Source organism: Artibeus jamaicensis, unplaced genomic scaffold (assembly GCF_021234435.1).
Source record: "Artibeus jamaicensis isolate MK-2021 breed Jamaican fruit bat unplaced genomic scaffold, CSHL_Jam_final scaffold_847, whole genome shotgun sequence".
Lineage (NCBI taxonomy): Eukaryota > Metazoa > Chordata > Mammalia > Chiroptera > Phyllostomidae > Artibeus > Artibeus jamaicensis.
This window is the reverse complement of record NW_026522057.1, coordinates 31,404,944-31,432,628: the sequence shown is the minus strand read 5'-3', so window position 1 is coordinate 31,432,628 and position 27,685 is coordinate 31,404,944. Positions and strand designations below refer to the sequence as shown.

General features: G+C 66.6%; 3 protein-coding genes and 1 long non-coding RNA gene across 5 annotated transcripts; 2 read left to right on the top strand and 2 right to left on the bottom strand.

Moving 5' to 3' along the window:
- Window positions 1–2,227: 2,227 nt before the first annotated feature.
- Window positions 2,228–9,429, bottom strand: SDF4 (stromal cell derived factor 4). 2 transcript variants are annotated; one of them, XM_037146874.2, is made up of 7 exons: window positions 9,320–9,429; window positions 7,893–8,244; window positions 5,998–6,134; window positions 5,651–5,764; window positions 3,889–4,047; window positions 3,461–3,636; window positions 2,228–2,742 (listed from the first exon to the last, which is right to left on the bottom strand). In XM_037146874.2, the coding sequence occupies exons 2-7, from the start codon at window positions 8,195–8,197 to the stop codon at window positions 2,566–2,568; spliced, it is 1,068 nt and encodes a 355-aa protein (XP_037002769.2). In that variant the 5' UTR covers window positions 8,198–8,244; window positions 9,320–9,429; the 3' UTR covers window positions 2,228–2,565. The 2 variants fall into 2 exon arrangements, with proteins under 2 accessions (XP_037002769.2, XP_037002770.2); XM_037146875.2 differs by lacking the exon at window positions 9,320–9,429 and adding an exon at window positions 9,098–9,200.
- A 45-nt stretch (window positions 9,430–9,474) lies between these two features.
- Window positions 9,475–11,610, top strand: B3GALT6 (beta-1,3-galactosyltransferase 6). Its single transcript, XM_037146876.2, has one exon. The coding sequence runs from the start codon at window positions 9,605–9,607 to the stop codon at window positions 10,598–10,600; it is 996 nt and encodes a 331-aa protein (XP_037002771.2). The 5' UTR covers window positions 9,475–9,604; the 3' UTR covers window positions 10,601–11,610.
- A 7,639-nt stretch (window positions 11,611–19,249) lies between these two features.
- On the top strand, window positions 19,250–21,687 carry LOC119050528 (uncharacterized). The gene is made up of 4 exons (XR_005082764.2): window positions 19,250–19,445; window positions 20,103–20,241; window positions 20,361–21,100; window positions 21,602–21,687. It is a non-coding gene; the product is annotated as an uncharacterized LOC119050528 (long non-coding RNA).
- Window positions 20,647–24,649, bottom strand: C1QTNF12 (C1q and TNF related 12). The gene is made up of 8 exons (XM_037146880.2): window positions 24,482–24,649; window positions 22,546–22,662; window positions 22,357–22,468; window positions 22,108–22,259; window positions 21,592–21,700; window positions 21,249–21,333; window positions 21,004–21,082; window positions 20,647–20,874 (listed from the first exon to the last, which is right to left on the bottom strand). Exons 1-8 carry the CDS (start codon window positions 24,647–24,649, stop codon window positions 20,776–20,778), a joined length of 921 nt encoding a protein of 306 aa, XP_037002775.2. The 3' UTR covers window positions 20,647–20,775.
- Window positions 24,650–27,685: the final 3,036 nt, after the last annotated feature.

Here is a 27,685-nt window from a genome sequence, read left to right as displayed (position 1 = left end):
GACCTTGGTCCAGAACCAGCTGCGGGGGGAGGGGAGAGCCCGGGGCCACAGCACAGGGCCACTGGCCCCAGCAGGGGCAGCAGCTGTGTGGGTGGCGGGTGCAAAGCTACGTCGGAGCGCAGCAGGTGTGGGCCATGACACCGGGTTCCCAAGTTCACGTGCCGGAGCCCCGACCCCCGGGCAGCTGCATCTGGAGGCGATCTGGGTCAGAGGTCACGGGAGTGGGGCCCGACCCCATGGGGCTGGTGTCCGTGCTAGAAGCAGGAGCAACCCCAGGGAGCACCGCACAGGGACAACCACAGGCCAGTCCCGGGCAGGTGGCTGCCCACCAAGGACAGAGACCTGGGGAACCATCGTGGCCGGCACCTGGACGCCGCAAGTCCAGACCTGGGGCTGGGGACGAGCAGCCCCAGCCACTAGGCCGCCTGCCACGTGCGGTGCTCCCACTGGCCCGTCCGAGCAGACCCAGCACGTGCGGCTGAGTGGGCATCTGCCCTGTCCCAGGGGTGGCCTGTGTCCGTGTCCGTGTGCGGCACACGTCACTGGCCCTGAGTGCCGGGGGCACCTGTGGCTGCTCCCGAGCACACCTGGGCCCGTGTTTGGGGAGTTTCTGTGAGGACACTCTCAGCACCGCTCGCTGGGACAGACTGGAACGGCTGTCCACTGTCAGTCCCGGGAGCACATGGCATCAAGTGTGGCCCTGGACGGTCCCAGGACAGGCGGCCACCACAGCGTGCGAAGGGGAAAGAACGCAGGCACACGTGTGCACATGTACACGTCTGTCGCTGGGTGCCAGGCAGGGCAGGCATCTCTGGGCTGTTTTCGTCCTTTCAGACCGGGCGGATGCACAGGCTCACCTATCTGACAGCTCATTTAAGAAGTTTCAGGCACAGACGCCTGGAAAGTCCCCTCCTCCTGGGACGCTCAGGTACCAGCCAGCTCCCAGCCCACCTGTGGGAAATCCCCTGGACTCTGGGCCCCAACAGGCCCGCCTTCCCAAGCCTCTGGAGTGAGAGGGTCCACGTGGGGGGACGGGGCAGGGCGTCTGGGCGGCCCAGCCTGCACACGCGTGTGTGTGAGCGCACACTGTCTCCCACTGATGGTGAGAAAATTTTCTTGCCACATAAAAAAAAACTACAGCCCTGGCTGGTGTGGCTCAGTGGACTGAGCGCCAGCTTGTGAACCAAAGGGTCGTTGGTTCAATTCCCAGTCCGGGCACATGCCTGGGTCGGGGGTCAGGTCCCCAGTGGGGGGCACAAGAAAGGCAACTGATCAATGCTTCTCTTCCTCTTCCTCCCTCCCCTCTCCTTTGTCTAAAAATAATCTACAAAAAAGAAGGAAACTGAACTGCAGCCTCAGGTGTGTGTGGGGGAGCAGCACCCTCTCCTTCCCTGGGGCCGACGTGGGGCCCCTGCCTGAGTTCTAGGGTCTGCTCTGCGAGGCCCCACAGGCCTGGCCCAGGGTGTCCACTCCCAGGTGAGCCCTGGGCACTGACAACCACGCGTCCCCTGTGGGCCCAGCCACCAGGTGATCAGCCGGCGTCCCTGCCAAGCTCACAACTGCTCACACCCACCCACCCCACCCTGGCGCCCGGCCCACCACGACCTCCTCCCACCGAGATGTCCCAGCTCCCGTCTTAGTTCTGCAAACAGTCTTTGCTTTGTTTTTGTGGAAACCCAGGTGTCACCCCGCCCGTTCCTCTGCGGTAGCCTGACCCCAGGCTGCTGGGAAGTGGGTCCCTGTGGCAGGGCTGGTCCCGTGAGCCGCTCAGGGCCCCCCGCCCACCCGGGCAGGGCCCGCGCAGGCTGCACGAGGCAGCAGACGCACCAGCCGGGCGCTGGGCCCCCAGGGAGGCTCCGGAAGGCCTCCAGGTACTGCCCGGAGGGACCACACCCAGAGGAGCCCAACGGCAGCCCACACCGTCCCTCCCATCCCCAGGCCTCAGCAACGTCGGGCCCCTCCTGGCTCCTCCACCTGGCCCAGCCCTAAGCAGTGGCTCAGGGCTCTCGGGTGTCCCCACCCTGGGACGCCCACTCCCTACTGACCCCTCGAGAGCGGCTCCCACTGCCCTGGGGTGGCCCCCGTCCCACCACAGTGTCGGCAGAGGACACAGCACGAGACCGGGTATGCGAACCGAACCACCCGCCTCAAACGCACGGAGGGGAAGCCCCCGGCCCCACCGCTCCAAATGATCATGTGTGTGCCTTTGTCCAGAGAGAGAATAAAGCCGGGAGGAAGAGGCAACTATATTTTAAAGTAAGTTAATGTGATTCCTGCCACAAGCATGTGTTTCCTCAGAGACCAAACCCCGACAGCAACTGGGATGGCCACCCACCCGCCGCCGCCGCCGACACAGCGTGGGCTCCACCAGAGCATGGCCACCGGGGCCTCAGCCTTCGGCTTCAAGGCAACCAGCAGCCTTGCTGCTTCTCCGGCTCGGCGAGCCCGCAGGCCCTGCCGTGCTCGGGCCCTGAAGGCGCCTCCCTCCGAGTTCTCAGAAGCCAGACGCTGAGATTGCGCGGGCCTCCCGCACGCCCCACAGACGCCCCGCACAGCAGGCGGGGCTCAGAACTCCTCGTGGACATTTCGGGCGTAGTCCATGAGCTTGCTGCCCGTGAAGAACTCGCTGTACTTGAGCACCTCCTCAGGCTCCAGGTGGCGGTTCTGGTTCTCGTCGGCGACGGCAATCATCTGCTTGGCCTCAGTGAGGGCGTTGTACTCGTTCATGGGGTCCATGTACTCCTGCAAGAACGCTGCGCCTGTGAGCACCTCCAGCCTGCAGCCGGGACACCCCCAGGACGCGCCCGCCCAGACCCTGGCCCAGGGCCGGCGGCCTCAGCCTGGGAAACAGCTGGGCATCCTGTCACAGCGAGCCCCAGTTCTCAGGACACCCTATCAGCTGGGACCTGCAATGGGCATGCAGGCACATCCTAGAATGTTCCAGAGAGCAGATGCTGGGCTGGCAGGGCTCAGGGCCGTGTGAACACTGCCAGGGTGTGGGGGGCAGGGAGAGGAGACCCTGCCCGGTGCAGAGCGGGGCCAGCGGGTCACGTGCACACAGCCTGAGTTGGCTGCCAGTCCGCGGTGGGGACAGGAGCCCCACCCCCCGGCTGCCTGCCAGCTACCACCAGGGACCAGAGCATTCTCACGTAAAACAACATGACTCGTCCACGGAGGGAAAAACGAGCTCCCCAGCACCGACCCACGGAGGCGAAAATGCTGCATCCTGGTCCCAGGACCAGCCCTGCCACCCAGACCCAGGAGACAGGCACGGCCAGCTTGCCGGGTGCCGGCTGCGTGGCCCTCCCCCGGCCACCGTCAGTCACGCGGCTCCGCCAGCTCCAGGTCCCGCTGAGCGGCCCACTCCGCCTTCCTGGCTCAGGACTGTCTTGAGGGTGGCGCTCCTCGCTCGCTGCGGCCCCTCCTCGGACCCCCAGCACCCCCGATGCCCTGCGCTCACCTCCAACTCCTCCATGGTCACAACGCCGTCACGGTTGGCGTCGATCAGCTCCTCGAACTCCTTTCTCCTGTCCCGCACCCAGCCATCGTCGATGTCCTGGCCCCGCTGATTCTCCACGGTGCCCACGGGCAGGGAGATGAACTCGGGCAGCGAGAGCTGCTTGTCACCGTCCTGGTCTGCAGGACAAGGGGGTGCTCAGAGCGCAAGTAGGCACGGGACCCCCGGGACCACCGAGTAGGGTCAGCCAAGCAGGTTTTACCACTGGATTTTCGGTTTGTGACATTTTAGACTAAAGCCAAACAGCTGTGCCTCACAGGGCCTGTGGACACTGGACTGGGGCCACAGGGTCAGAGGCCACCCAGCCCAGGGCCCACGCACACCGACCCCCTGCCGGGAGGACCAGCGAGCTGCCGGCGGGAGGGCCTCACCCAGGTCCCGCACGATCTCCCTGACCATGAACCGCAGCATGCCGCGGCTGTGCTCCGGGTGCAAGAAGGACAGGAACTCCTCCTCCGTCAGCAGCAGGTCCGGGGGCGGGCTGTCCGCCTGGTACCAGCGGTCTTTGAGGTTCTCCAGGACTTCCTGTGCTGAGAGAGGCGCGCCTGTGTGCGTCCAGGGGACCCCGAGACCCGATGCCTGGACGCGGAGGCGAGCTCAGGACACGGTCATGCGAGGCCGGGGGTTCTGCCCCTCAGAGGAGAGTTCACACCCCAGCAGTAAATGGCACAGAACTAGCCCCTGGACACAGCCCCCCAACACAGGTGCAGCCCCCCACCCTGCTGCTACATCAGAGAAACGGGCCCTGACGAGGGGACCGAAGCAGGACTTTGCCCCTTTCCTTCTCTCTGGGTGCCGGACGTGGGAGGCAGGGCTCAGAAGGAAAACCCCCTTCCCAGCGCTGAGTTCGAAGCCCTCCACGCTCCCCGCCACAGGGCTGGGTGGGTGGCCTCGGGGACCACCCCACGCGGACACAGCAGGAGCAGGCAAGATGCAGGGCCTCTCCGTGCGGGGTCCTGCCAGCTTCGGCACAGGGCCGCCCCGGCCTCGCCCACGGCATCATGCTGACCACCTCCGGTGGACACAGGTCTGCACTGGCCACCTGCTGGACGGCAAACTAGGAGCAGCTGGTTCCTGCCCACCGCACTGAGGGACAAGAGGGACATGACGGGCACAGACCTGCATGTCTGCCTGGAGCCTGGGAGCCTGATTTGGAGAAAAGCGATGCGTGAAGGACCTAAGACAAGGTCGAGGCAAGTGCCCCAGAGTGAGAGGACACAGATGACAGAGACTGGGGTGACGTGGCCACAAGCAGGGACGCCAGCAGCACCGAAAGCTGGAGGGACGCCTGGGAGAGACCCTGCCTGGAGCCCTGACCGTGAGAGGAGCCCCACTCTGGGGGGGGGGGGACAGCAGGAGAAGCAGAGACAAAGATTCAAACGGGCTTAACTCACCTATTACCAGAAAATTCAGACTGGCTCACAAAACAATACCCTCCTCTCTGGTCCATAAAAAACACGCACTTTGGAAAGACTGCCAGCGGAGGGCTCCTGCTGAGCGCTCCCCCCCCACGGGAAAAAAGAGCTTCCACGACCGCTAGAGCCTGCCGTGACAGAGGGGTGCGTCCACCCAGCCCTACGAGGCCGGCTTCACCCTAACCCCAAACCACACAGCAGCGTCTCTCGCGAACACAGGTGCTAAAACCCCCAACAAAACAGCAGAGCGAACCCGGCAGGAGCAAAGGGGGCACGACCACGACCAGGCGTCCGAGGAGCAGGCGGCCACGCCAACGGGCTGAAGGAGAGAAGCCCGCGGGCACAGCCGGTGCATAGGAAGCATCTGGCCAAACCCAACCCCCTTCGCAATCAAACCACCAGCGCACTGGGAAGGGAGGGGCACCTGCCGGACCCGACGAGAGAACTTACGAAAGCCCGCAGCCAGCACCGTGCTTGCTGGGGAGGCCTCGAAGCTCTCAAGAAGACAAGACAGGGAAACTGAGGCCGGGGCTGGGAGGGAGGAGGACTGTCCTGCCGCAGCAGGGCTGGGCCACAGGCCGACACGGTGCCAGCTGCCCCCCGGGGCGCCAGGCGGGAGGGCCTGTCCCCCGGCCCCCGCCAGGAGCCTCCGCCTGCTGGCCAGGCTCAGACGCCGCACGGCGGCCCGGGGCGTGGTGGCCCGGGGACCAGCACTCACTCTCCTCGTCGACTTGGAGCTCCTGGTCGTTCTTCAGCTTCTCGGCCACTTCCCTCTCGTTGTGGCCTTTGCTGGCCAGGAACTTCACCTTGTACTCGTCCCAGGACACGCGGCCTGAGGGGGCAGACCACCTTGTGAGCAGGTCTAACGAGGACCACTTTTAAAAGGGGGAGTGTGATCACTTTAAGGCGCCTGTTGGAACCCGCCATGTGAGGGCAGGGTGGAGGCGACCGTGCCCAGGAGGCTGGCCGTCCTGGCCGGCAGGGTGAGCAGCACATGAGGGCCCAGGGGCGCTCACCGCCTCGTCCTGGTCTGCCAGGCCCACTGGGGTCGGGCGAGGGCCCTACCGTCACCGTCGGGGTCCACGGCACGGAAGTGCGCCCTGCTCTCGCTCACGGCCTCCTGGAAGTGCTCGGCTGTCTTCTCCACGATCCAGCGCTGCATCTCCTTGGCGCTGATTCTCCTGTCGGCATTGACGTCCACCCTGCAAGCGGATGCGCCGGGTCAGAAGAGGCCCCGGACCCCGACAGACATGACGGAAGGACACAGGGTGGCCGAGGGCTCCACAGGCAGCTGTGGAACTGCCAGGGCAGTGACACTCTGCACCCTGTGGGAGTGGTGGGGACAAGGGGCAGGAAGGACACCGAGACATGGGGGTGGCTGGATGCAGAGGCCAAGGCTGGGCACTGTGAGCAGCAGCACGAGCAGCTGAGACAACACCCAAGAGTCCACAGGGATAGACGTCAGGGGAGGGCGGCTCCGCACAGACCTCCACACGGGACATGGGGTCCGGTCCCTCGGTGACAGGAGGGGCAGGATGTGGAGAAATTCCACCGGTGATACCACCTGACCCAGGTGACCCAAGAGAACACCCCCTGGGATGTGACCTGGGCACCTGACCTCACGCCACCCCACCTGCCTACGAGCACGCCTGTTAGCACTCCAGGCCCCGGTGGGGTCGGGGGGCTCCAGGCCTTCCAGCTGGGCCAACGCCCTTCCTGGGGCGCACGGCGACAGGCGCCTGGCCCACCCCCTTTTGTGGGCCTGCTCTGCTGGTCACAGAGAAGCTGCCTGCCACCTGCCGGCTCGGCCTGGTTCAAAGCCTTTCTCTGCTCACTTGAAACAACAAACCGAACTCCAAAGGTCAAGGAGGTGGCCTCCGTGCTGTTCACCTGCCCCCAGTGCACCGCTCCCCGCACCCGGCTAGGAGGCAGACCAGCAGGGCTCAGGGGGCAGGACCCCCAGCGCCGGAGGCTCCTCTCCCGGCCCCAGCGCTGAGCCTCAGAGCCCTGGTCTGGCCGGGGCCTGCTCTCCGATGTGTCGCCCAGTGTGCAAACTGCAACGCCGAGGGTGCCGCGCTTGGTGACCAGGCTCCTGCTGTCTCGGCTCCCTCTGCCGATGGGGCCTCACGGCGGCTCATGTTGCCACACCTGGAGTCTCCCTGATTCAGCAGAACCTGCCTGCCCACCTTCAAAACGCCCAGCCCAGCCCGGGTCTGCATGCCCCTGAGCCCCACCCTCCTCTACCAGCTCTCCTGGTCCCCTGGGCATGGACATGGCAGGCGCCAGGCCTTCGGTCACCCGACCCAGGATGCAGGGTGCCGGGTGATGTCATTCACAGAGGACATGAGGCCCAGTCCAACTGTCAGGGCCTCGTCCTGGGTCCCTGTCCTGTCTGCGAGGCCCCTCGCCTCCCTCAGGTGGCTCCAAAGCCCCAGGCCACATAACCAAACGTGTAGGATGGTGCCTGCGCTCACAGCGACAGAGCCCCCCCAGTGTCCCGCCTGAAGCTGAGCCGCGCACACCCACTCTCCAGTCGGCCCCCACACCTCACGGACACCACCAGGCCTCCTCGAACAGGCACTGCGACCTTTTGCAGCCACTCCCGCAACCGCCTGCCTCTTACCACAGCGGGCACGGCCTGAGGCCACCATGCAAGGCAGGCCTCACTCCAGGCCTTTCCACAGCCCTCCTGGCTGTGAGGACCTGGCACGGCCAGCAGGCAGCCCCGTGCTCTGGCCCTCTGTGCCCCAACCCCCCACACTGCTCAGCGCTGCATGCGCCTCAGCTCAACCCCTGCAAACTTCCCCAGTGTTGTCAACCAGCAGCACCCGTCACAGTGCCTGCCTCCAAAGCTCCTCACCAAGTGGGCCCTGCGTCCCCGCCCACACCACACCAAGCCAGGACTGGACCGATGCCAGCCACCCCACATGCACCCTCAGCCTCCCAGCCCAGACACCTACTTGGAGAAGATGACCATCAGCTTCCTCCTGCTCTTCCGAGGCTCTGCGTCCTCCTCGAACCCGTCTGTGTCCTTCCCCAGGAAGACCTCCTGGTGGAAGTCCTTGTTGAGGTGCCCGTCCATCTCCAGCTTCACTCCGTTCAGGTGGTCCGGGGGCAGGATCTCGCTGTCCTCCCTGCGGCCTGCTCTGTCCCGGGCAGACGAGTGGTTGGCAGGCCGGGCGGATGCCCCAACCAGAAGCACGGCACCCAGGAGCCAGAGGCTGCGAGGAGCCAGGACGCTGCCTGGAGCCTGCCTGGATGCCATGGCCACCTGGGCCCAACCGTGAGACGGCCTGCAAGCGTGGCCAGTAGCTGGAGAGAGAGGAGAGGCAGGCAAGGAAGTGAGGCCATAGCCCACGGCCGCCAGACCCCGATGAGCAGTCAGCTGTCTGCAGAGACGGCGCAGAGCCAGGACTGGGTAGAGCCCCACAAACCCTTAACGGAAAAGACAGCTTCTCTGTAACACAAAAGACAGCCCTCGGACCAACAACAGGTAGAGTGGCAGTGCCTTCTCTGAAGACACCGGATGTCCAGCCCCATCCCTCCTCCTCAGGTGCAGCAGCCTCATCGCAGCACCGTGTCCATCCCTCCCAGCATCGAGGCTGAACCCTCTTGAGATCCCAACTCAGCACTTGTGAGCTATGTGACTGTGGCTAAGCCGCCAGGCCTCGCCAGCCTCAGTTTCCCTCTATGGAAAAAGGTGCCCCCAACCTGACTTCAGGTCTTTGTGAAGACTGGGCCTATGCCAGCAAACACCCAAACCCACCCAATGGGGCAACGCCCCCCTCCCACCTTTCATTGAGCCCTGTGTGTGCTGAGGTGCGCGCGCGCACACACACACATACACACGCAGCACACCTGTACTGCCCTTTGCTCCTTGGCACAAGGTCGATTATTCCCACTACTTAACCTTGTTTGCAGAAAAAATAAGCCAAGAACAAACGCATGGATGCGAGTCCCCCCTCCCCCGTGAAGCTCCCGCCCCTGAGATCACAGCATTTACTGATGTCCCCTGATCACTTCCCGGGAAGCAACAGTTCCGGGACGCGCCCACCAGCCCAGGTCGGTGGAGGCCACCTCTGGGCGTCCGTCCTGGTGAATCCAGTTTCTTGCCCCAAACGCAAACGCTTATTTTAAAAGCTTTCCCCCGGCTCAGGAATCGTACTGAAGGTGCCAGGCTTTACAGGATTTCGGGTCTTCACGGAGTCCTACTAGTTGGCGTCACAGTCCCGTTTCGCAAGCGAGGACGGTGAGGTCGCCCCGCGCTGAACGCGGGGTCCACGCTTCCCGTGACCCTCGGCCTGTGTCCACTACATCCGCGGTCCGGGCGGCTTCCATGCCTCTGCGCACACCCTGCCCAGGTCCTCACTCACCGCCCGGGACTCACCAAAGAGGGCCGAGCGCCGTGACGCCTCCAAACAGAGTCGGCTAGGCCGCGGCCATTTTTCTTCCGGGAAGAGGCGGGCCTCCAGGCCTCGAGAGCTGGTGCGACCTGCGCGCGAGGACGCCGGCGCCGCCATCTTTTCTCTTGGCGGAAAAGGCCGCGCGGCCCTCCCGGGGTGACCAATGAAAACGGCGCGCGAGGGCACGTGACGGCCGGCCGAACGGCCCGCAGTCCGGCGGGCCTTGGCCCTTGGGGGTCTCTGCAAGCTCGCTGGCTCGCCGGCGCGCCATGAAGCTGCCGCGGCGTGCGTGGCGGTACCGGACGACGCTGGGCCTGGTCGGCCTGGTGCTTTGCGGCGCCGCGCTCCTCTATCTGGCGCGCTGCACGGCCGAGGGTCCTGGTCTGTCGCCCGGCCGCGGCCCCGGCCCTCTGCCCGCCGGGCCCGGACGCTCCAGTGCCTTCCTGGCTGTGTTGGTGGCCAGCGCGCCGCGGGCGGCCGAGCGACGCAGCGTGGTCCGCGGCACGTGGCTGGCGGCGGCGCGGCGCGGCGGCCCAGGCGACGTGTGGGCGCGCTTTGCAGTGGGCACGGCCGGCCTGGGCTCCGAGGAGCGGCGCTCCCTGGAGCAGGAGCAGGCGCGGCACGGGGACTTGCTGCTGCTGCCCACGTTGCGCGATGCCTATGAGAACCTCACCGCCAAGGTGTTGGCCATGCTGTGCTGGCTCGATGAGCACGTAAGCTTCGAGTTCGTGCTCAAGGCAGACGACGACTCATTTGTGCGGCTGGACGCACTGCTGGCTGATCTGCGTGCCCGCGACCCAGTGGGCCGCCGCCGCCTCTACTGGGGCTTCTTCTCAGGCCGCGGCCGCGTCAAGCCAGGGGGTCGCTGGCGTGAGGCGTCCTGGCAGCTCTGCGACTACTACCTGCCCTACGCGCTGGGCGGTGGCTACGTGCTCTCTGCCGACCTGGTGCACTACCTGCGCCTCAGCCGAGAGTACCTGCGCTTGTGGCACAGCGAGGACGTGTCGATGGGCGCCTGGCTGGCTCCTGTAGATGTGCAGCGTGAGCACGACCCGCGCTTCGACACAGAGTACAAGTCCCGCGGGTGCAGCAACCAGTACCTGGTGACGCATAAGCAGAGCCTGGAGGACATGCTGGAGAAGCACCAGACGCTGATGCGAGAGGGCCACCTGTGCAAGCAGGAGGTGCAGCAGCGCCTCTCCTACGTCTATGACTGGTCTGCGCCGCCCTCGCAGTGCTGCCAGAGGAAGGAGGGCGTTCCCTGAGCGCTGCCGCTGCCATGATGGAGGGGCGGCAGCAGTGGGTCCTTTTTGGAGCCCCCATTGGTCTTACACCGGGAAAGGTGACATGTCTGGCTGGATGAGCCCAGCGCTCGAGGAGAACCTAGTCTCTGGTGACCAGTGGGGCTTTCAGGCAAATGCCACACAGCAGCGGACAACTCGTAGGCCCCTCACCGCTCAGTAGCCACACCTCCAGTCTTGCTCCAAAGCATCTTGCTCTGAGGCTGGGAGACCCTGGGGCTTGCTAGGGCAACGAATGCATCACGTCCAGGTGGAAGTGTTCTGCCCCCAGATTTCAGCCAGCATTTGCCTGGACTGGGGAGATGCCCAGCTTCGGGTGTGAGTCCAGGAGAACCTTCCCAGTCTGCAGAAACTTCTGGCCCTCCCCCCACGACTCTGCCACACCCGCCCCCGCTTGTCTTCCTGCTGTCCCAACCCGAGGTTGGAACAAGGAGCTGAAGGCTGGAGCTGCCCTGGAGCACAGATCTGACTTGTTCTGGGTGGGGACCGTGGCCCGTCCCGCAGCCACTGTGCTGACCGTCCGCCTGGGAGCCCCCTGCACGGAGAGCTGTGACCGCCGAAAGCGCCCTGCGGGCCCTGAGCAGCAGAGCCTCGTCGTTGCAGTCCAGCGGCGTTTACGGGAACTGCCGCCGTCTCGTTGGGTCGGGCCACGTCCTTTGTGTCTCCTGTTGGTGTCGGTCTTGCGTCAGTCCAGATCAACCTTCGTTTGATGTTGAGTAGCTTCGGTCTCCACATCTCTAGAGTGAATTCGTGGTACATGCCATACAGCGCTTGCCTGTGATTTATGTATAAACATTGTAAAGTTGTGTTGATAAGGGTTTCAGTCGGGAGTGTGTGGGTCTCAGTGTTTTTTAAATTATTTGAGAAGACTTTTCTATCAGAACTTGGAACTTGTGGATTAATCTGTTTTTACAGTGTGAACTGTAGACCATTGCCGCATGTGTGTTTAAGCATGGAAGAATTTTTAAACTGTCCATTTTTCTTTTCAGTTTACACATAAGTCAGTCCCGTTGTCTCGCCCTGAAAAGACTCTCCTTTTAAGGCCTCCTCGGGGCTGCGCGGGGACAAGCGTTCCTCCCGTGTGCGTCTGTTGTGCCCCGGTTCCGGGAATCGGGACCCTGGAATGTTGACGAGACTTCCCAAACTCTGTCTTAAGGAAACAGGCTGGACGGCCAGCGTGTCCTCCGAGAAGAACGCAGTGAGGCACGCTGGGCAATCCGTTCGCACACCCGCCCCCTCAGAAGGCCAGGCTTCCTTTTTCCCCTGTTGACTGAGAGGTGGGGGCTGTGGTCACTGCACGCACAGGGGAGACATGGCGGCGGCAGGGTGTCTGCACGCCCTCCCTGGCCCGACACAGGCGCGTGCCTCATGCTCTGTCTGGGTGACCGGGCTATGCTGCCAGTCTCTGGGGTCCATGTCAGGGCCCTGCGAACGGGGGCTGCACACCTCCAACCTGCCTCTCCACCGCCAGTCATGTTCAACCCCGGGCCACGGATTTAAGAGCAGCTGCCTGTCATCTCAGCCGCCATCCCAGATCCCCCAGAACAGCAGCTTCAACGGCAGGCAGTTACTTCCGAGGGCTCTGGAGGCGGGAGGTCCAGGACCAGGGTGCCGGCAGGGTGGGTTCTGGCGAGGTCTCTCCCTGGTGTCCCCCTTCTTGTGCCCTCTCTTCTAAGGACATCAGTCCATCTGGGGGGAGGGCCTCCTGACCTCATCTCTGCCTTCCCCTCCTAACATCAACACACGGGGGTCCAGGCCTGCCCCTGAAATCAATCCACAGCAACGGGTTCAGGGTATTTCTGTTTCAAGGTGGAAGAACTCGAAACTCAGGGTCAGGGGCCAGAAGGGCAGGGGTGTCATGTGCTTCGTGGAGACACAGTTGTGCCGCCTTCAGAAGGCAGAGGCCGAACCTTGGTGATCCCAGGATTCCGCAGGGCTAGTGACAAGGTGAGTGAGCTTTCTGATTGGCTGCCTCAAGCCAGAACTGACGGTCCCTGCACACAACTTGTTCACAGGACGAGGATCCACGAGAGGGTCCAGGTTCGGGGACCCCAGGGTGAGCAGAACGGGGCTCTCCCCCCAGAGGGACGCTGGCAGCACCTGGACTCTGTCCCGGCCAGCCCCTGTTGACCTTGGCGGTGCCATCTGAACCTTGGGGCCCTCAGAGCAGTCCGTGTGCGGCCTCCCGTCTCAGACTGGGAGCAGGCGAGGCCGGAGCAGGGGCTGAGGCCCGAGTGGCTGGCGGCCCGGCCGGGCCTCTGGTCGAGGGCTGGACTCTGGGCTCCTGCCCCACCTTCCAGGTTTCTCCAGAGAGCGGACCCCCGCGCATGGCAGCCGTGTCCGTGCCTCCCCGGTCCAGGCGTGGGCCCTCGGGGGGCCTGGGCTTCAGCATTGGGCTGACCTGCAAAGACAGGAATCTGTTCAGCCTGCACCTTGAGGTTTCGAAACAGCACGAAGCCCGGGCTGACCACACGTCCACACTGCGGTCGACGCGACGTTGGGGTTCAGCTGGAGTTGAGGACCAGCAGCCTTTTCCTGGAGGGACTGGGGACAGGCTGCACGACATCACAGAGCCTCTGGCCCTGGTGGAGCCAGGAGCCCAAGGAGCCTCCTCGGGCCTGTGCTGCTCATCTCCTGCCCGGCACGTCCTCCCAGCCAGGGTGCCGGCCCAGCCTCCCTGTTCCCTGTACCTTCCCCTGCCCCGTGGCTCCTCTTGGTGGCGAGCTGGTCACGGTCCACCCCCGCCTCTGCCCCAAGCAGCCCTCAGTCTGCACCTCCCACCTCCCACTCACCGTCGGACCCACGCCATCTGGACCTGGTTGTCCTGAAGACCTGGGCTGAGCCCAGGCTGTCTGTGAACCCAGCACTGGCCTGGGGCCCGGGAGGGAGGTGGGGGCGTCAGGCGTGGGGCACACAGCGGCAGGGTCACTCGAGGGCCAGGGGAAGGTGCCAGTGGAGGCTCACCCTGGGTCACAGCCCCTTCACCTCCTGGCAGCTGGAGGAGGAGAGACCAAGTGCCTTGGACAAGGTCCCGGAGCTGGAAAACGGGGACCTTCGAACACTAGTAACTGGGAGGAACCCTACGGGATTTTGCGAAGGGGGAAAGGTCATGTGCTGCCCACACCCCCGAAGCCCCGCCCAGGCCTGCACCGCCCCTGGTTCGCTGGACTGTTCTCCTCCGGGAGGCCCCTCAGGTCACCCACCGACCGCAGGGCCCTAGAGGTGAGACCAGCTCAGGACCCAGGAGCCCCTCACTGTCCACCTCGGTCCAGCTGGGTGGGAGAGGGAGCTGCCCAGTCTCCCCATCTGCGACTCCAGGGTGCGAAGGTTGAGGTGGGGTCCTCTCAGACCCTCGGCGAGCTCTCCATCCGTCCACCCACCCGGGTGGGGCCTCTGCTCGGCTGTGGTCACGGTCCTCAGGGACCTGCTGTAGACCGGTTTCCCCTCAAAAAGCACGGTGGAGACCTGCCCCCCAGTACCCGTGCTCGCGGCCTTATTTGCAGACACAGTCAAGGTGAGATGAGGTCATTCGGGGGAGCCCCGCTGCAGTGTGCCCGGTGTCCCTACTAGAAGAGGGGACAGCATGTGACGATGGGCAGAGAGGAGCGAGGCACTGTGAGCCAGCCGCCAGGACTGCCCCCTCCAGGGGCAGGGAGAGGCCAGACGGGGCTCTACCCAGACTCTCCGGGAGGGAGCGAGGCCCTGCTGAGCCCGCGGTCGGCCTCGGGGCTATGGAGAGCAGGCGTTCGCGCCTCTCGGCCCCACCATCGGTGGCGCTCTGCCCCAGGGGACCGACGGCTCCCAGTGCCCGTGCCCTCGTCCCTCCCGACTCCAGGCGCCGTGTGGGAGGGACGCACCAGGGCTCACAGGCCCCTCGGCCCCTCCCAGGGCCCGTCCTCCACTTCCTAGGGTTCAACACATTCCTGTCCAGCTCTCTGGGCTGAAAGGGCAGGGCACTGCCGTGGCCACAGCTTGCAGAGGCTTCATCCCTCTGGCTGCCAGGGCCCCGCATTCCCTCCCTCTGTGGCCCTGGCCCTCGCCCCCGACGGGCCGGGACAGCACCCTCAGCCCGGCTGACGTCTCAGCCCAGGATCTGCAGGGTCTGTTGGGTGGCCGGCGCTCCTTTCTCAGTCCCAGCCACTGAGCACTGTCCCCCTTATGAGACTGATGACTTTTGCCATCCAGGGCCCCAGCAGGTGAGCAGAAGCAGTCAGTCCCCTGACAGGCCTAAAGCAGGCCAGGCGCCGGCCCCCGTGGGGCCCCCGGAGGAACCCCAGAGAGTGTTCAGAGGTGCCTGCCGGGTCAGGGAGCCTCGTGAGCTGGAAGCGATGCCCACTTTGCTCCTTGGTGCCTGCACTCTGGTTCCTGGGGCCTGGGCAGTGGGGTTGCCGTCCCTGGACAGCCAGCTCTGGGTTGACTGGCCTCTCTCCCGAAAGAGTCCAGGCAGCAGGTGTAAGGCCTCCCTGTACGTCTGGACACCTCTGCCGCCCATCTGTCCATTGCCCGGGCCTGAGAGGTCTCCTGGTCCCGAGGTCCTCCACTCCCAGGTCTCCCGGGGGGTCACCTCCCAGCCCCTGAATGGAAGACCCTCCCACAGCTGTGGGACCTGGAGCAGATCGATCCCCTCCCCAGAATCTGGCCCCTCACTCGGGAGTCCCAAGCAAGCCGGCCTCTGCTGTCTGTGCCCAGGCCGGCCTCACTCCTGCCACAGTGACCCCTGCCCCCTGCCACGTGGCTTGGGCAGGCTCCCGTGGCGGGAGCTCTGCTGGAGCCCCTGCTCTGCCAAGGCCGGGGAGGGGTTCAGAGGAAGCCTATGGCCATGGGGGGGGGCGTGCTCTCTGTAGGTGCCTTACAGCCCCTCTCACTGGCCATTCCCTTGACCGGTGTGGAAAACAAGTGACTAAAGAAAGATCCATAGTCCCCATGAGGACACCCAGGGACCCTCATACCTGGGCCAGCAGGACCCTACCTGGAAGCCTGCCGCAGGTGCCCAAGTCAGACGTCTGGACAGGGATGCAGCCCCCAGTCCTGGCACCAGCAGGTGCCCAGGGGTCTGCCAGCCCCACCCGACGAGTGGGCCCTACGGAGAATGGACGCTCAAGGAGGACGGTCTGCCCACGCGGCTGCCTGGAGACCCAGCCTCAGCAGAAGCTAAGGGTGGGGACGAGGAGACTCCTGCCCTCCTCCTGGACACGCTGGGGGGCTGCCGCTGAGCCGTCTGGAAGTGGGTGTGGAGGGCCCAGGCCCAGGTGAGGGTCAAGGGTCTCCACCTGAGCCTGGAGGTGAAAGCCGCCCCTGCCCTGGGAAGGTGGGCGGGCAGAGCTGAAATCCGGGAGGCTCGGCAGTTGGGGGAAGGGGCCAACAAGGGGCCACTAATGGCTACTCAGCAGAACAGCCAGGGGCCCACCTGCACCCCAGACCCCTGTACCCACGTGCGCAGGTGGCGCCCCTGTTGCCTCTGGCCCGGGGTCCCTGTACTTTTCTTGCACACGGTACTATGGCCCCTGCTCCTGGACGGTGGGGTCTGCTGGGCAGGGTTTGGCTGGCCACGGTGCCGGGTGAGCGGCAAGCTAGGGAGAAGCCAGGGGCGGCAGCCTGTGGCCCCGGGAGCCCGGAGAGGGGCCGGTTCCGTCCTCTGGAGTGGACACCACGGGCGACTCCAGACCTCTGGGCCCTGTGCAGGCAGGGGCCCGGGGGGCCCTCGTCCAGTTCCCCCTCCCACTGACCGGGAGAGAAGTGGAGAAGGCGACCCAAGCCCTGACCCCTCTCTCCAGTGGCGTCTGAGGGTCTCGGCAGCCCTGCTCCGAGGAGCCCTCACACCTCCTGCCACAGCCGCCCCAGCCCCGAACCACAGGGACAGAAGGTGAGCGCCAGGAGCGAGCCCAGACGGCCCGCAGACGGGGGAAGTGGGCAGCCTGGACTGGGCAGCCTCCACAGGAAGGGGGAAGTGCCTCCCGGGTCCCCCGCAGGGGGACTGCAAGCTGTCACCCGCCCCCTCCCCAGCAGGAAAACTTGAGGCCAAGACGCTGGAGAGCTCCACTTCAGAAATGGGGTTTTCCTTGGCCCTCTGACGCCCCTTCCTGTTCCCTGCTGTTCTCACTGCCGCCCCCTCACCCTCGCAGGCTCTGACAGAGCACTCTGGAGGGGCCTTGGGCACAGGCAGGGGTCCCTCCTGCCCTTGCTGCCGCCCTGGGGGTGTGTGTGACACACCGGCTGTTGCAAGACTGATGCTATCGCTTCTGAGGAACCTGTGAGTCACTGCCTGAGAGCAGGGGCTGCGCCCCAGAGTCTGCGGAACAAAGGCCCTTTTTGTCCAGGCCCCGCCCCTCACCAGCCCACCCGTACGCACCGGCAGACACGCGGGCGGACAGACGTGCCGAAGGTGGCGGCAGGCGCGGGTGTGGGCGGGACAAGCTCCTCAGCCACCAGGAGGCTGCGGGAGACCCAGGCTGCAGGGACCAGGCTGCCAGTGACCCCAGGCTTAGGAGGCCTCAGCCCCTGAGTCCACTCAGGTTTCAGGGCTGGAGACCCAGTGTCTCGTTGAGCCTGGGCAGGGCCCTGAGGTCGTGCAGAGCTCGGAGCCGGAGGAGACGCTGGCCAAGTGGTCAGTGAACGAAGGCCCCAAGACACAGCCCGCCCCGCTGCCCGGCCATGCCCATCCCCGGTCAGCGCTCTGCGTGCAGGACAGAGGCCTCGACACCATGCTATGGCTTGCTGTCCTCCAGGCGCCCCTGCCCCAGGACAGGGCGCTGGAAGCTCCTTTTCGGGGGAGGTCCCTCTTTCCTTGCCCAGTCCCGGAGTCCCCACCTCAGGGTCAGAGCAGTTCTGCAGCCACAAGCCTGGTCTCCCAGTGCAATGGGCTCATTGGGTGGACCGACCTCGATGAGCCTCCCTGGTGCCAACGGCCCAACCACAGACACCCGGAGCTCCGCGCCTGGCCGGCCAGAAACTGCAGCCGCCAGGCCCCACACACCTGCCCTGTGTTTGCTCCCAAGGGGCTTGGCGATTCCAGCTCAGCCAAGAGAGACAGGTCCCCGGATGTACCCTGGGGACACAGCAACCCCAGCCCACACGTGTCACACAGACACACAGCATCGCAGCCACCAAGGACAGGTGTGGTCAACACGGGGTCGGCCTGGGGACCAGATACACAGACCCAGAGAGAGGAGCCCAGGCCCTTCACCCCAGACCCCCACCCCCCGCAGCCCCCACTCCCCCTATGCTCTCTGGACCCCTCTCAGCCCTTGGTCTAGGCCACAGGAGTTCAGGGTGTCTGGTCTGGCTGTGAGAACCTCCCAGGCCTACAGGGAGGGGTCCGCCAGGGGACAGACTGCCCAGATCCCTGGAGCAGAGCCCCCTCCCAGCCCCAGACCCAACTAGAGGAGGCGGAGTCAGAACAGAGGCTCGTCTCCGCCCACGAAGAGCCAGGCTGTCCCGGCTGTGCCTTAGGTCAACAGGCACCCCAGGTCCGGTCAGGTAGACAGCTTGCTCTGCACCAGTGCCATCCCCAGCCCCAGAGGGGCCCCTAGGAGGCAGGGCTAGGCAGCCACTTGCTCACAGCTGGGAGCCCCCCACCCTGCCCACCCAGCGGCTCCCCACTCCTGCCACAGCCCAGGGTGGGGCCCGGCTGTCCAGGCCATGGCTGCTCCTGGCTCCAGAGAGGACTTTCCAGCCGTCCTGAGCCAGCTGCCCACAGTCCTGTCTGCACTCAGACCGGCAGCAGCCGAGGGTACTGGGGGGCAGGCATGCTGTGACCCAATTCAGAGACCCGCCCGGCCCAGCACCCCAGCGCCACCTCGGAGCCAGGAAGGGCCGGTCAGGGGCAGCCCGGTGGGAGCCCCAAGACCAGGGTTTGGGAAGCACCCAGCAGAGGGCCTCCTTGCGCCCCTGGCAGCAGCCCCTCAGCCCCGGTCTGGCAGGCGGCAGGTCAGGCAGAGGTTCTGGGAAGTGAGCCCTCGGAGGGGTCAACAAGGTCAGCCCAGCACCTCCTGCTGCTCCGGGTGGGACTCCGGTCGGGGGTCAACCCGAGGCCAGCCAGCACTGTGCTGGCCACTTGGCTCTGGCCACAGCCAGGCACTCAGGCCACCCCAAAGCCCAGCTCCACACCCAAGGCCAGGCCAGGGGAAGAGTCCCAACCCCCAGGCCCCTCACACCCCAGGCTCCCCAGCGAGCTGCCGTCCTCTGAGGCAGCAGGTCGGGCGGGGCTGCAACTCACTCACAGGGCCCTGCTCAGTGGGTGTGACCACAGGGCCCAGGGCCCCTTAGTGGGGCCCAGAGCCCTCCAAGGCCCTGGGGGATGGTCGACGGTGCCATTTGGGAAAAGAAGCGGCTGAGATGGGTGATCCAGGGTGGGGCCTCTGGGGGCTGACCCTGTGCCAGCCCCTTGTCTGCACTGAGGGGGGCAGGGCAGCCTGTGTCCTTCGAGGCTGGTCTGAGCCTGGGGCCTGAAGCCTGAGCCCTGGGCGCCCCCAGTTCGGGCTTCTGGACCTCCCTACGGCAGTAACCGCCGGCCGGGCCCCGCCCCTTGCTACTGTACCCCAGCCGAGGGGCCGGAGGCAGCACATTCCAGGGCAGTCACGGCTAAGTGGTGATGACCTGCGATCAGGGGGCAGAGACAGGGAGGAGGAGGGCGAGACAGGAGGCCGCTCCCGGCACTGGCCGCCTGCCCACCGTAAGCTCCGAGGGGCCACTGGCCGTCCTCGCCTGTCTCCCGTCTGCCACTCTCTCCAGGGCCCCCTCAGGATCCGGGTCTCCACCTCTGTCATCGCAGCTCCGGCAGCAGGTCTGAGACCTGCCAGGTGAGACAGAGGTAAGACCTGCCCTCTCCCGGGCCGGCAGGTGGGGGGACTGGCTGGTGTTGATGGACGACAGTCAGGACAGCCCCGGGCAGGGCGGCTCCAGGCCAGGCTGAGAGGGTCCCTCAGCAGCCCCACCCGCAGCCCAGGGTGGCCACCTCTGTGGACAGGCCTCCCGCCCCTGCTGCAACCTGCAGCCGAGCCAGGCTGGCGCTCGGGACCCGGACCCCGGGGTGGGAAGCGGGGGCGGGGACCCATTCCACCGGCTCCCCTGCGTGCCCCTCCCCCGCTGTCTCCTCGACAGGGACTGCAGGGCCCCGCGCCCCCCCCCCCCCCCCGCGAGCTGTCGGAACATCCCCAACTCAGGCCAGGCTGGCGCCTGCAGTCGCTGTGAAGCAGAGACCCCCCCCAGCCTCCCCCAGCCTCTGACGCCACTCTGGGGGGACCAGGCAGAGAGGTGGGGACGGGTCAGTGGCCAAGCCCAGTGCTGCACAGACCAGCGCCCGCCAGGCTCAGCTGCCTCATTACCCGCCACTGGGGCCCCTGGGGGAGGGGCTGGGTAATGGTCCTCAGGCCCCAGGCTCCGCCAGCCCCACCTCCCACCCCTGTGCCCTGAGTCCGCAGCCAGTCCCCCAAACTGGGCCTTCTGCGCCCCCTGCCCCCACCTGCAGGACTAAGGTGCCTCCTCTGCTCAGCCTTGGAATTGGGGTTTCCAGGACCTGCTGCAGTGGGGCTGAGCCCCACCCCTGGGTGCATCTGGGCAGCTCCGCAGAGGCCTGGACACCCCAGGGCCGATTTACGTTCTTCCACGTGGGTTTGCTGTGGCTGCAGCGGGGTGGGGGCAGGGGCCCCACATCCTGCTGGTCTGGGGCGGGAGGACCCCCACATGCCCACACACACACATCTGCTCCCTGTGCTTGCCCCCGCAGGACGAGGCCCTCTGAGGGGTCCCCATCTCACCCCCTGCTCTCCAGACCCCACTTGGCAGCCGGGCCCCATACTGCCTACCTGGGGCTTCAAGTCCCCCAGGTCGAATGAGCCAGGTGGTGGGCCGGGCTGAGCAGGGGCCTGGATGGACCTCTGCCCCGGTCCTCAGGGTAAATGTGGACTCCAGCAGACACGGGGGCTGTGGGGGCTGGACACTCAGCTGGAACCTCAGCCTCCGAAACAAAGCCCATCCCCGCCCCCAGGACTGCACAGTGACCAGGCAGCAGGGAAGGCTGGGGACTCTTTATTGCTGTGACCACACATCCGACAGAGGGTGGGGGCTGGGCGGGCGGCAGGGGGCTCCCCACGGCCCTGAGGGCCCTCTTGTCACAGCTCCTCTGGGAGCCACTGGGGTCCTCACGTGCCCAGGAGCAGGCCGGAGAAGCTGGAGCCACTCTGGATGGTGAGGGCCGCCCCGGAGCCGTTGTCCACGAAAACAGAGGCGTACTGTCCAGCCTGCAGACACCCCACAGTGGACCTCCTCAGCCATGGGGCCTGCCCACCCACGGGGAGTATGTGGCGCACCCACCAAAGCCTGTGAGCCTGGGGCCCAGCCCCCCCAGCCTCCCAGACCCCCAGCCTCACCTGCAGCTGAAGCAGCCCCTGAACCAGCACCGTGAAGATCCTGCCGCTGCCGTCCAGGCCCGAGATGGCCTCCAGGGACCTGGACACGGTGTTCAGGGTGAGGGCACAGCTGCCCGAGGGCCTGGACCCCACCCAGTACTCAGTGCAGCCTGGTTGGGGCAGCCCCTCCGCTCTCCACAGGCGGGACAGTCCCCACTCAGGCCCCCTCCCCAGCACTGAGGCGGCCCCCAGGAGGGCCCACTCACGTGTGCCGATGGCACAGGGACTCGATGCAGATGAGCGCCCGCACGGTGTCCCGGGCCCGGGCCCTGCCCTGCAGCCCCCTGCGGTCTGCGGAGACAGCCAGCTGCAGTGGCCCTCAGGGAGGACGGAGCAGAGAGGCAGGGGCTAGGGCTGGGAGGTCTGGGCTCACTGGGGCAGGAGTGGCTGCCAGTTGGGGGCAGCGGACGTGGGGTCCCATCTGAGCCCCCAGTGGGAGCTGGGTTTGGAGCAGGAAGCAGCTGTGCGATGGGACCCAGGCCCGGGGCCATCGGCGTCGGGGCGCACCCAGGAAGGCCAGCCCTCCGCCCCAACCCCGGCCCTGCTCACCCACATGCAGGCTGGCGGAGAACTGGAAGATGGCGGTCACTGGGGCTGTGAACCGGCCGGAGGCCAGGCTCAGGCCAGAGCCCCGCAGGAAGGCGCCCTGGGCAGCAGGCTGCAGGGACAGCGGGCAGGTGGGTGTCTGGCTGCAGGGCCCGGACACCCGCCAGCGGGGAGGCCCCTGTGACTGACGGCCCCTACCCGAGCACACCCACGGGGACACGACCTGTGTGTGTGCCTCCCTGGATTGCTGGCCACAGGCTTCAGGCCCCGGAACTGGAAGGGGCCCCAAGAGCCCCCACAGGACAGACACCCTGCAGGCCGGACGCCTCAGACCCCACTTGAAGGCGTGGTGCGGGACAGGGATCTGGGCCCCTGCTGTACGCCGTGTGCCCGGGACCAGCTCTGGCGGCTGTGGACCCACTCACCCGTGGCGGCCACCCCAGCATCCTGCCCCCAGCAGTACCCCCAAGGCAACCTGGGCTTGCGGGCCCCTCTGACACCCCCGCGCGGCCCACTCACAGCCTGGAAGCCCTGCAGCTCCACCAGCGTCTTCTTGTCCACCAGCACGGAACCCTTCAGCCGGCAGTGGAAGGCCTCAGCCACCGGCCACCCGCCCATCCCCTCCGGCAGCAACGAGCCCCAAAGCCCCGAGAAGCGTCGCTCGGTGGCCTCTGTGGGGACAATGGCAGGGGCAGCAGGTTGGGGTCACTGCAGACCCTGGGAGACCCTCCTGAGCCTCCCGGAGGCGCGGGGAGCAGGGCACCTCACCTCTCAACATCTCCCGAAACTCTCGAAGCAGAGCCTCTCTGGTGACTTCTGCCCCCGCAGGCCCGGGGGGACCGGGGGGCCCGGGGGGCCCTGCAGGGCCGGAGAGGCCTCTCTGGGGGAGGCAGGAGGACATGAGCGTCCCGGCAGGAGCCACAGCCACCCCGCCCTGGGCTCAGACGCCAGGCTCACCGACTTCTTGTCTCGCCCTCGGCACCGCTTCCTCAAGGCACCGGCGTCTGGACGCCGGACGAAGCTCAGCCACGTCGTGTGAGCGTCTGAGAGCTCAGGCCCCAAGGCCTCGGGCGGCTGCAGGGCCAAGGTGCAGGACTGGGGGGCTGACCCAGGCCCCACTGGGCCCTCCCTGTGGCCCCAGGGCAGAGTGGGGACCCCTGGAGCCCAGGCCGCCTTCGGCAGCACTTGGAGCAACGAGGAGGCGCACAGGCCAGTCCTGGGTGCCCAGCCCAGGGCCTCAGGCGGGGCATCGGCTTGGGCCTTTTCCAAAGCCAGGCCTGCTGTCTGGGCACCTGGGCTCTGACTGTGTGCTGGCGGCACCTGTCCCCTCCCACCTCCCCCTGCTGCCACGCAGACAGGCAGGTCCGTGTGTCCCCACAGGGGCTGGGCCCTGGCTGAGGCAAGAGGTGCAGGACAGGAGGGAGTTTCCCAAGAGTCTTTCTGAGAGTCCAGAGCCCCCAGCTGAAGGGTTGGGGGAAGGGCTGGAGGAGTGGCCCAGGGCTGCCAGAGACCCTGTCCCCAGCCCTTGGACCACCCTCCTTAAGCTCCAGGCAGCTGGGAGAGGCAGGAATACCCCTGCCTGCGTCCAAGATGGAGACCCTGCTTGGTCAGGGATGTGGGCTGGACAGAGAGCCTGCACCTCCGAGAAAGTCTGACAGAAGCACATACCACGGGCAGGAGCAGAGTGGGTGGCCTTGAAGCCCCCACTGCCCCCAGGGCACCATCCCAGGCCTGGGGAGTGCAGCCCGGCAGTCAGCCCTCCGCCCAGACACAGCAAGAGCCAGGCTCCTGGGCAGCTCCTGGCTGGGGAAGGCTTGGCTTTCTCCCAGTGGGCCAGAGAGGCCTCCGTCCCGGGGGGCGGGGAGGGGCAGGCCCTGACCTGGGTCCCATCAGGGAAGGGAGGCCAAGAACACTCAAACGTCCCTTGATTTCTGCCTGTGCCCTTGGCCACCACAGATCCTGGCTGTGCCTGAGGTACCCAGGGGCCCCGGAGGGGCAGGTGGAGGAAGAGCAGGGGTCCTGACACGTGGGGAAGGCCCGGGGGTGTGTGCTGCACGACCCGGGGCACCCAGGGAGGCCCAGTCCTGTCCGCAGACTGTCCTGTGCACTTGCTAGGTCAGCAACCATGCCTCCCTGGCTGGCAGGGCCCCGGGACTCTCTCCTCACCGGCTCATCTGGAAAACGGGGCCTCGGGCTCAGTGGGGCCGCGTGCGTGGGCTGAGCGCAGCCGGGCTGGCGGCCACAGAGACGCCCTTGGGCGGCAGGAGGCCGGGATCAAAGGCACAGGGGCTGGCGGGGGTGCCTGTTCTGGCAACTGCTGCTCCCCTTGCAACCCTGCGGCCCGGGGTCAATTTCAAGACCCCTCAGCAGGTCCTTAGCCAAGGGCAGAGTCTAAGGCTGAGGCCGGCTCTGGTTGGGGAGGGGGGGTAGGTCCTTAGGTCCCAGAGAACCTGGGCCAGAGGGACTCTAAGGACAGGGGGCCACTGAGGGAGTGACAGCTGCACAGCAGGGCTGGGGGCAAGAGCGTCAGGACAGCCTTAGCTGCTCCCACTCTGGGAGCAGCAGGGACGGGTTCCCAGCAGGGCGTCTCCAGGGCAGCAAGGAGCAGGCCGCCCGTGCCTACCCACGCCCTACCCCGAGCAGGCGATGACACCTGAAGGCTGCAGTCGCCGTCCCCTCCCCAAACCTCTCTGAGGCCCTATGGTGGCCCAGCCCCAAGCCCCTCTCCCGGAGATCCTGCCCAGAGCCCCACCCCACCAAGACGGGAAGGGTACTGGAGAGTCCGGCAGACAGGGCGGGGAAGAGCAGGCAGGTGGCGGGGCAGCCCGAGAGTCCAAGCCCCAAAATCCAGCCGCAGGCAACCCCGCTCCCACGTGCGCTGGTCCGCGCCTACCTTAGGGGAGCCAGGCAGCACCTCGCTGTTGGCCACGGTGGCGTTGGGGGTCTCAGTGCGCTGGCCTGGCTGCCGCGGTCTCTTTTGCTCCCGCCGGGCCCCGACGCCCCCAAGGAACACGAGCTGCGGCCAGAGGAGGGCCAAAGACGCAGCCCAGGCCCAGCGCATGGTGCCGGCCTGCGGCTCCGGACCTCGGGGGAGGCTCAGCGCTGCGCCCGGGGTGCACTCATGGGGGCGGCACCGCTCAGAGCCCCCGTGCGGAGGCGCGGCCCTGGCGTACGGCTGGTCGCCGCTGGTGCATGTCTGTGGGGCACGAGCCAGGCGCAGAGGCACAACAGCCACCACAATGGGCACTACGACAGGCAGACAGCACGAGGGACGGGGCAAGACGCGCTCCTGTCCCCGAGGGTCCCGCCAGTAATGGCTTTCGCTCACGCTCGTAGTGCCCTAGTTGCCGGCGCCTCAGCCAAATAAACCCTCCCCTCCGCCCCAAAGCTCGCCGGCTCCAAGGGGGAGGGCTCACACGGCCGATCCGTCAGCGGGCTCCCAGGCAGGCCGGGGGCGTGGACGGTCCAGCACCCCCACTGACCACGCGACGCGCCTCGGCACTTGAGAATCTGGGGGCTGCGCCTCCTGGGCCCTCCCACCTGCCTTGGAAAGAGCCCCCACCCTTTCCTGGGAGGCGGACTCACCCTGGGAACCGTTAACGAGGACTCGCCCTGCCCCCCATCCCAGCTAAGCTCCTGGCACCTCACACTCGCCCCTTCTGGCGGCAGGCCAGGAGCCCCAGGGTGGAGAGCTCGCAGCCCCATCAGCTCCTTCCTGCCACGCACCTCAGCTCTCCGGGACCCTTCTGGCCCTGCCGGTCTCCCTGCCCAGGGCTCCTGGTGGTGTCCCAAAGCCTGGCTGGGGCCCTGCCCCTGGGAAAAGCACAACCAGGGAACAGGGCGGCTGGCCCTCTGGACCCCTAGCCCTGTGCCAGCTGGGGTGACCCTGGGTGCTGCTTCTCCACTGGGGTGAGCGTGCCAGCAGTGGCTGATGGGTCGACCCCCACGGTTGACGAGAGGCCCCGCTCTTGGACACAGGGCCCACCCCTACTGCCTGAGGGGCTGCTCTCACCCTCGGGTCTCTCAGCCCCCTGAGCCAGTGGGCACAAGGGCAACTAGCCCGTGGGCCGGCCCCCGGAGGTCAGCGCCCACCTGAGCCCCGAGAGCCTTGGCCGGTGGCACAGCTGCCAGAGCCGTTCCCTCCACAGCCGTCCGGCCCCAGGAGGGTGAGTGGTTCCCTCCAGCTGGACCAAGTGGCAGCGGGAGTCCTTCCTTAACGACCTCCAGGCTTCGACAGCACAGCCGGGGTCAGTTCAAGCCCCCAGGCCCTGTGGGCTGGCTGTCCTGGCACCTTGGGGGCCCAAGTGGGGCTCGAAGCTGGAGCCCAGACCCTGGCTGCCCGCTGCCCGCCTGGTGGTGTCAACCAGCGGTGCCCAACCCCTTTGGTACCAGGCACCAGTGTCGTGGAAGACAACTTTTCGGTGGAAGGGGACGGGGCGTTGGGGGGATGGCTTTTGGGCCTGCCGCCGGGCGCTGCTCGACTGTCCCTTGCCACACACGGACCGGGCTCTGACCCAGTCTGCTTTGTCAGTGCCCCTGCAGGAGAACCCGAAGCTGCGCCCCAGCGCCTGCACCCCACCATCCCGGCCCACGCGGCCCCTCAGGCAGCACTTTCACGAGGGGTGTGCACTCAGGTCCCTCGCAGGTGCAGCTCCCAGGGGGCCCGCGCTCCTCAGAGAATCTGACCTGCCCAGAGGCAGAGCTGACGGCGATGTGAGCAACGAACGGGGAGCAGAGATGAAGCCGCGCCCGCCGCCCCTCACCTCCTGCCGGGCCGCCCAGGTCTGCACAGGCCCCAGCAATGGGAGGGTCCTGGGCTTGGGGCTGGCTGCCTTGAGCGAAGAGGGGCACACTGGTCCGGGGACAGAGCAGAACAGCCCCCCAGACCCTCGTTGCGGGCGATTTCCAGACGCCTGCCAGGAACGGAGGAGGCAGCCCAGTGGAAGGACCCCACCTGCCGTCAGCTGCAGGCACAGCCCCCGCCCCCGGCAGACAAGCTTTCAGAAGACGTGCGGTGTGTCCACCCGAGGACACCTGCCCTCCCCTCCTGGCTCAGGCAGAGGTGGTCACACCCACCCAGGACAGCAGCGCCGGTTCTGGTGGCTCCCTGAGCTCCCGACCTGTGCCTAGCAGCGGGTCAGGAGAGGTGGCCCAGGGGACGGCCAGGCTGCCAGACCACTCCCGGAGGCCGGAAACCTGTCTGCCATCACCCGCGCCCTAGTGGCCCAGTCCTCGAGGCCCCCGTGGGTGCCAGTGAGTGCAGCTGGCAATGCGCCTGAGGGCTGCCGCCCCATGGCCGCTGGCCCTGCCCGTTGGACGGGTAGCCGAGTGGCAGAGCCGGGACAGAGCTGGGCCTCCAACCGTCCCAGCCCCATGGCACCCGGGGATCAGCTCGAACCCCAAGCACCCTCACCAGCAGGAAGCAGTGCTCCAGCCAGTGGTCGGCACGTCGGCCCAGCCGTGCTCTGCAGCGGGGACACTGTGCCCTCAAGCTTGGGCCTGGGGAGGGTTCGAGGTCCCAGTGTACCTGTGACAGAAAACTGGCCCCGGCTTTCCGGGGTCCCTGCCCTGTCCTGAGAGTCCTTCCAGGGCCAAGCCCCCCTCCCAGGCCAGCCCTGGAGCTACCTGGGGAAGGACAGCTACCGTCTGCCCTGGGGGTGGAGTGAGGCTCAGGCCAGTGTCCTCACCTACCCAGACAGTGGACGCCCAGGGGCCTGTGGGAGGACAGGACCATGGGTGCTGGGCACAGCCCCTCCAGCAGGCTGTCCTCTCGGCCTGCGAGCAGGATTCACTCCAGCCCCTTAGACCGAGACCTCTGGGCGTGACAGCCTTGGCCGGGGGAGGGACGCAGGCCTCTGCTCCGCACAGAGGTGGCGCCTCACACGTCCTTGGACACTGGCATCGTCAGGCTTCGCCCCCTCGATAGAGGATGACTTCAGCACACGGCCTGCGTGATGAAGGCTTCGGCTTTGCCCACTGGCGGGGACCTGCACAGCCAAGGGTGGGGTGGCCTAAGGACACGACCATCCTCCCGTGGGAGCTGACCTCGAGGGTCACAGCTGGGCCTGGAGGCACCGTCGCAGGTTCTGCCCAGGCC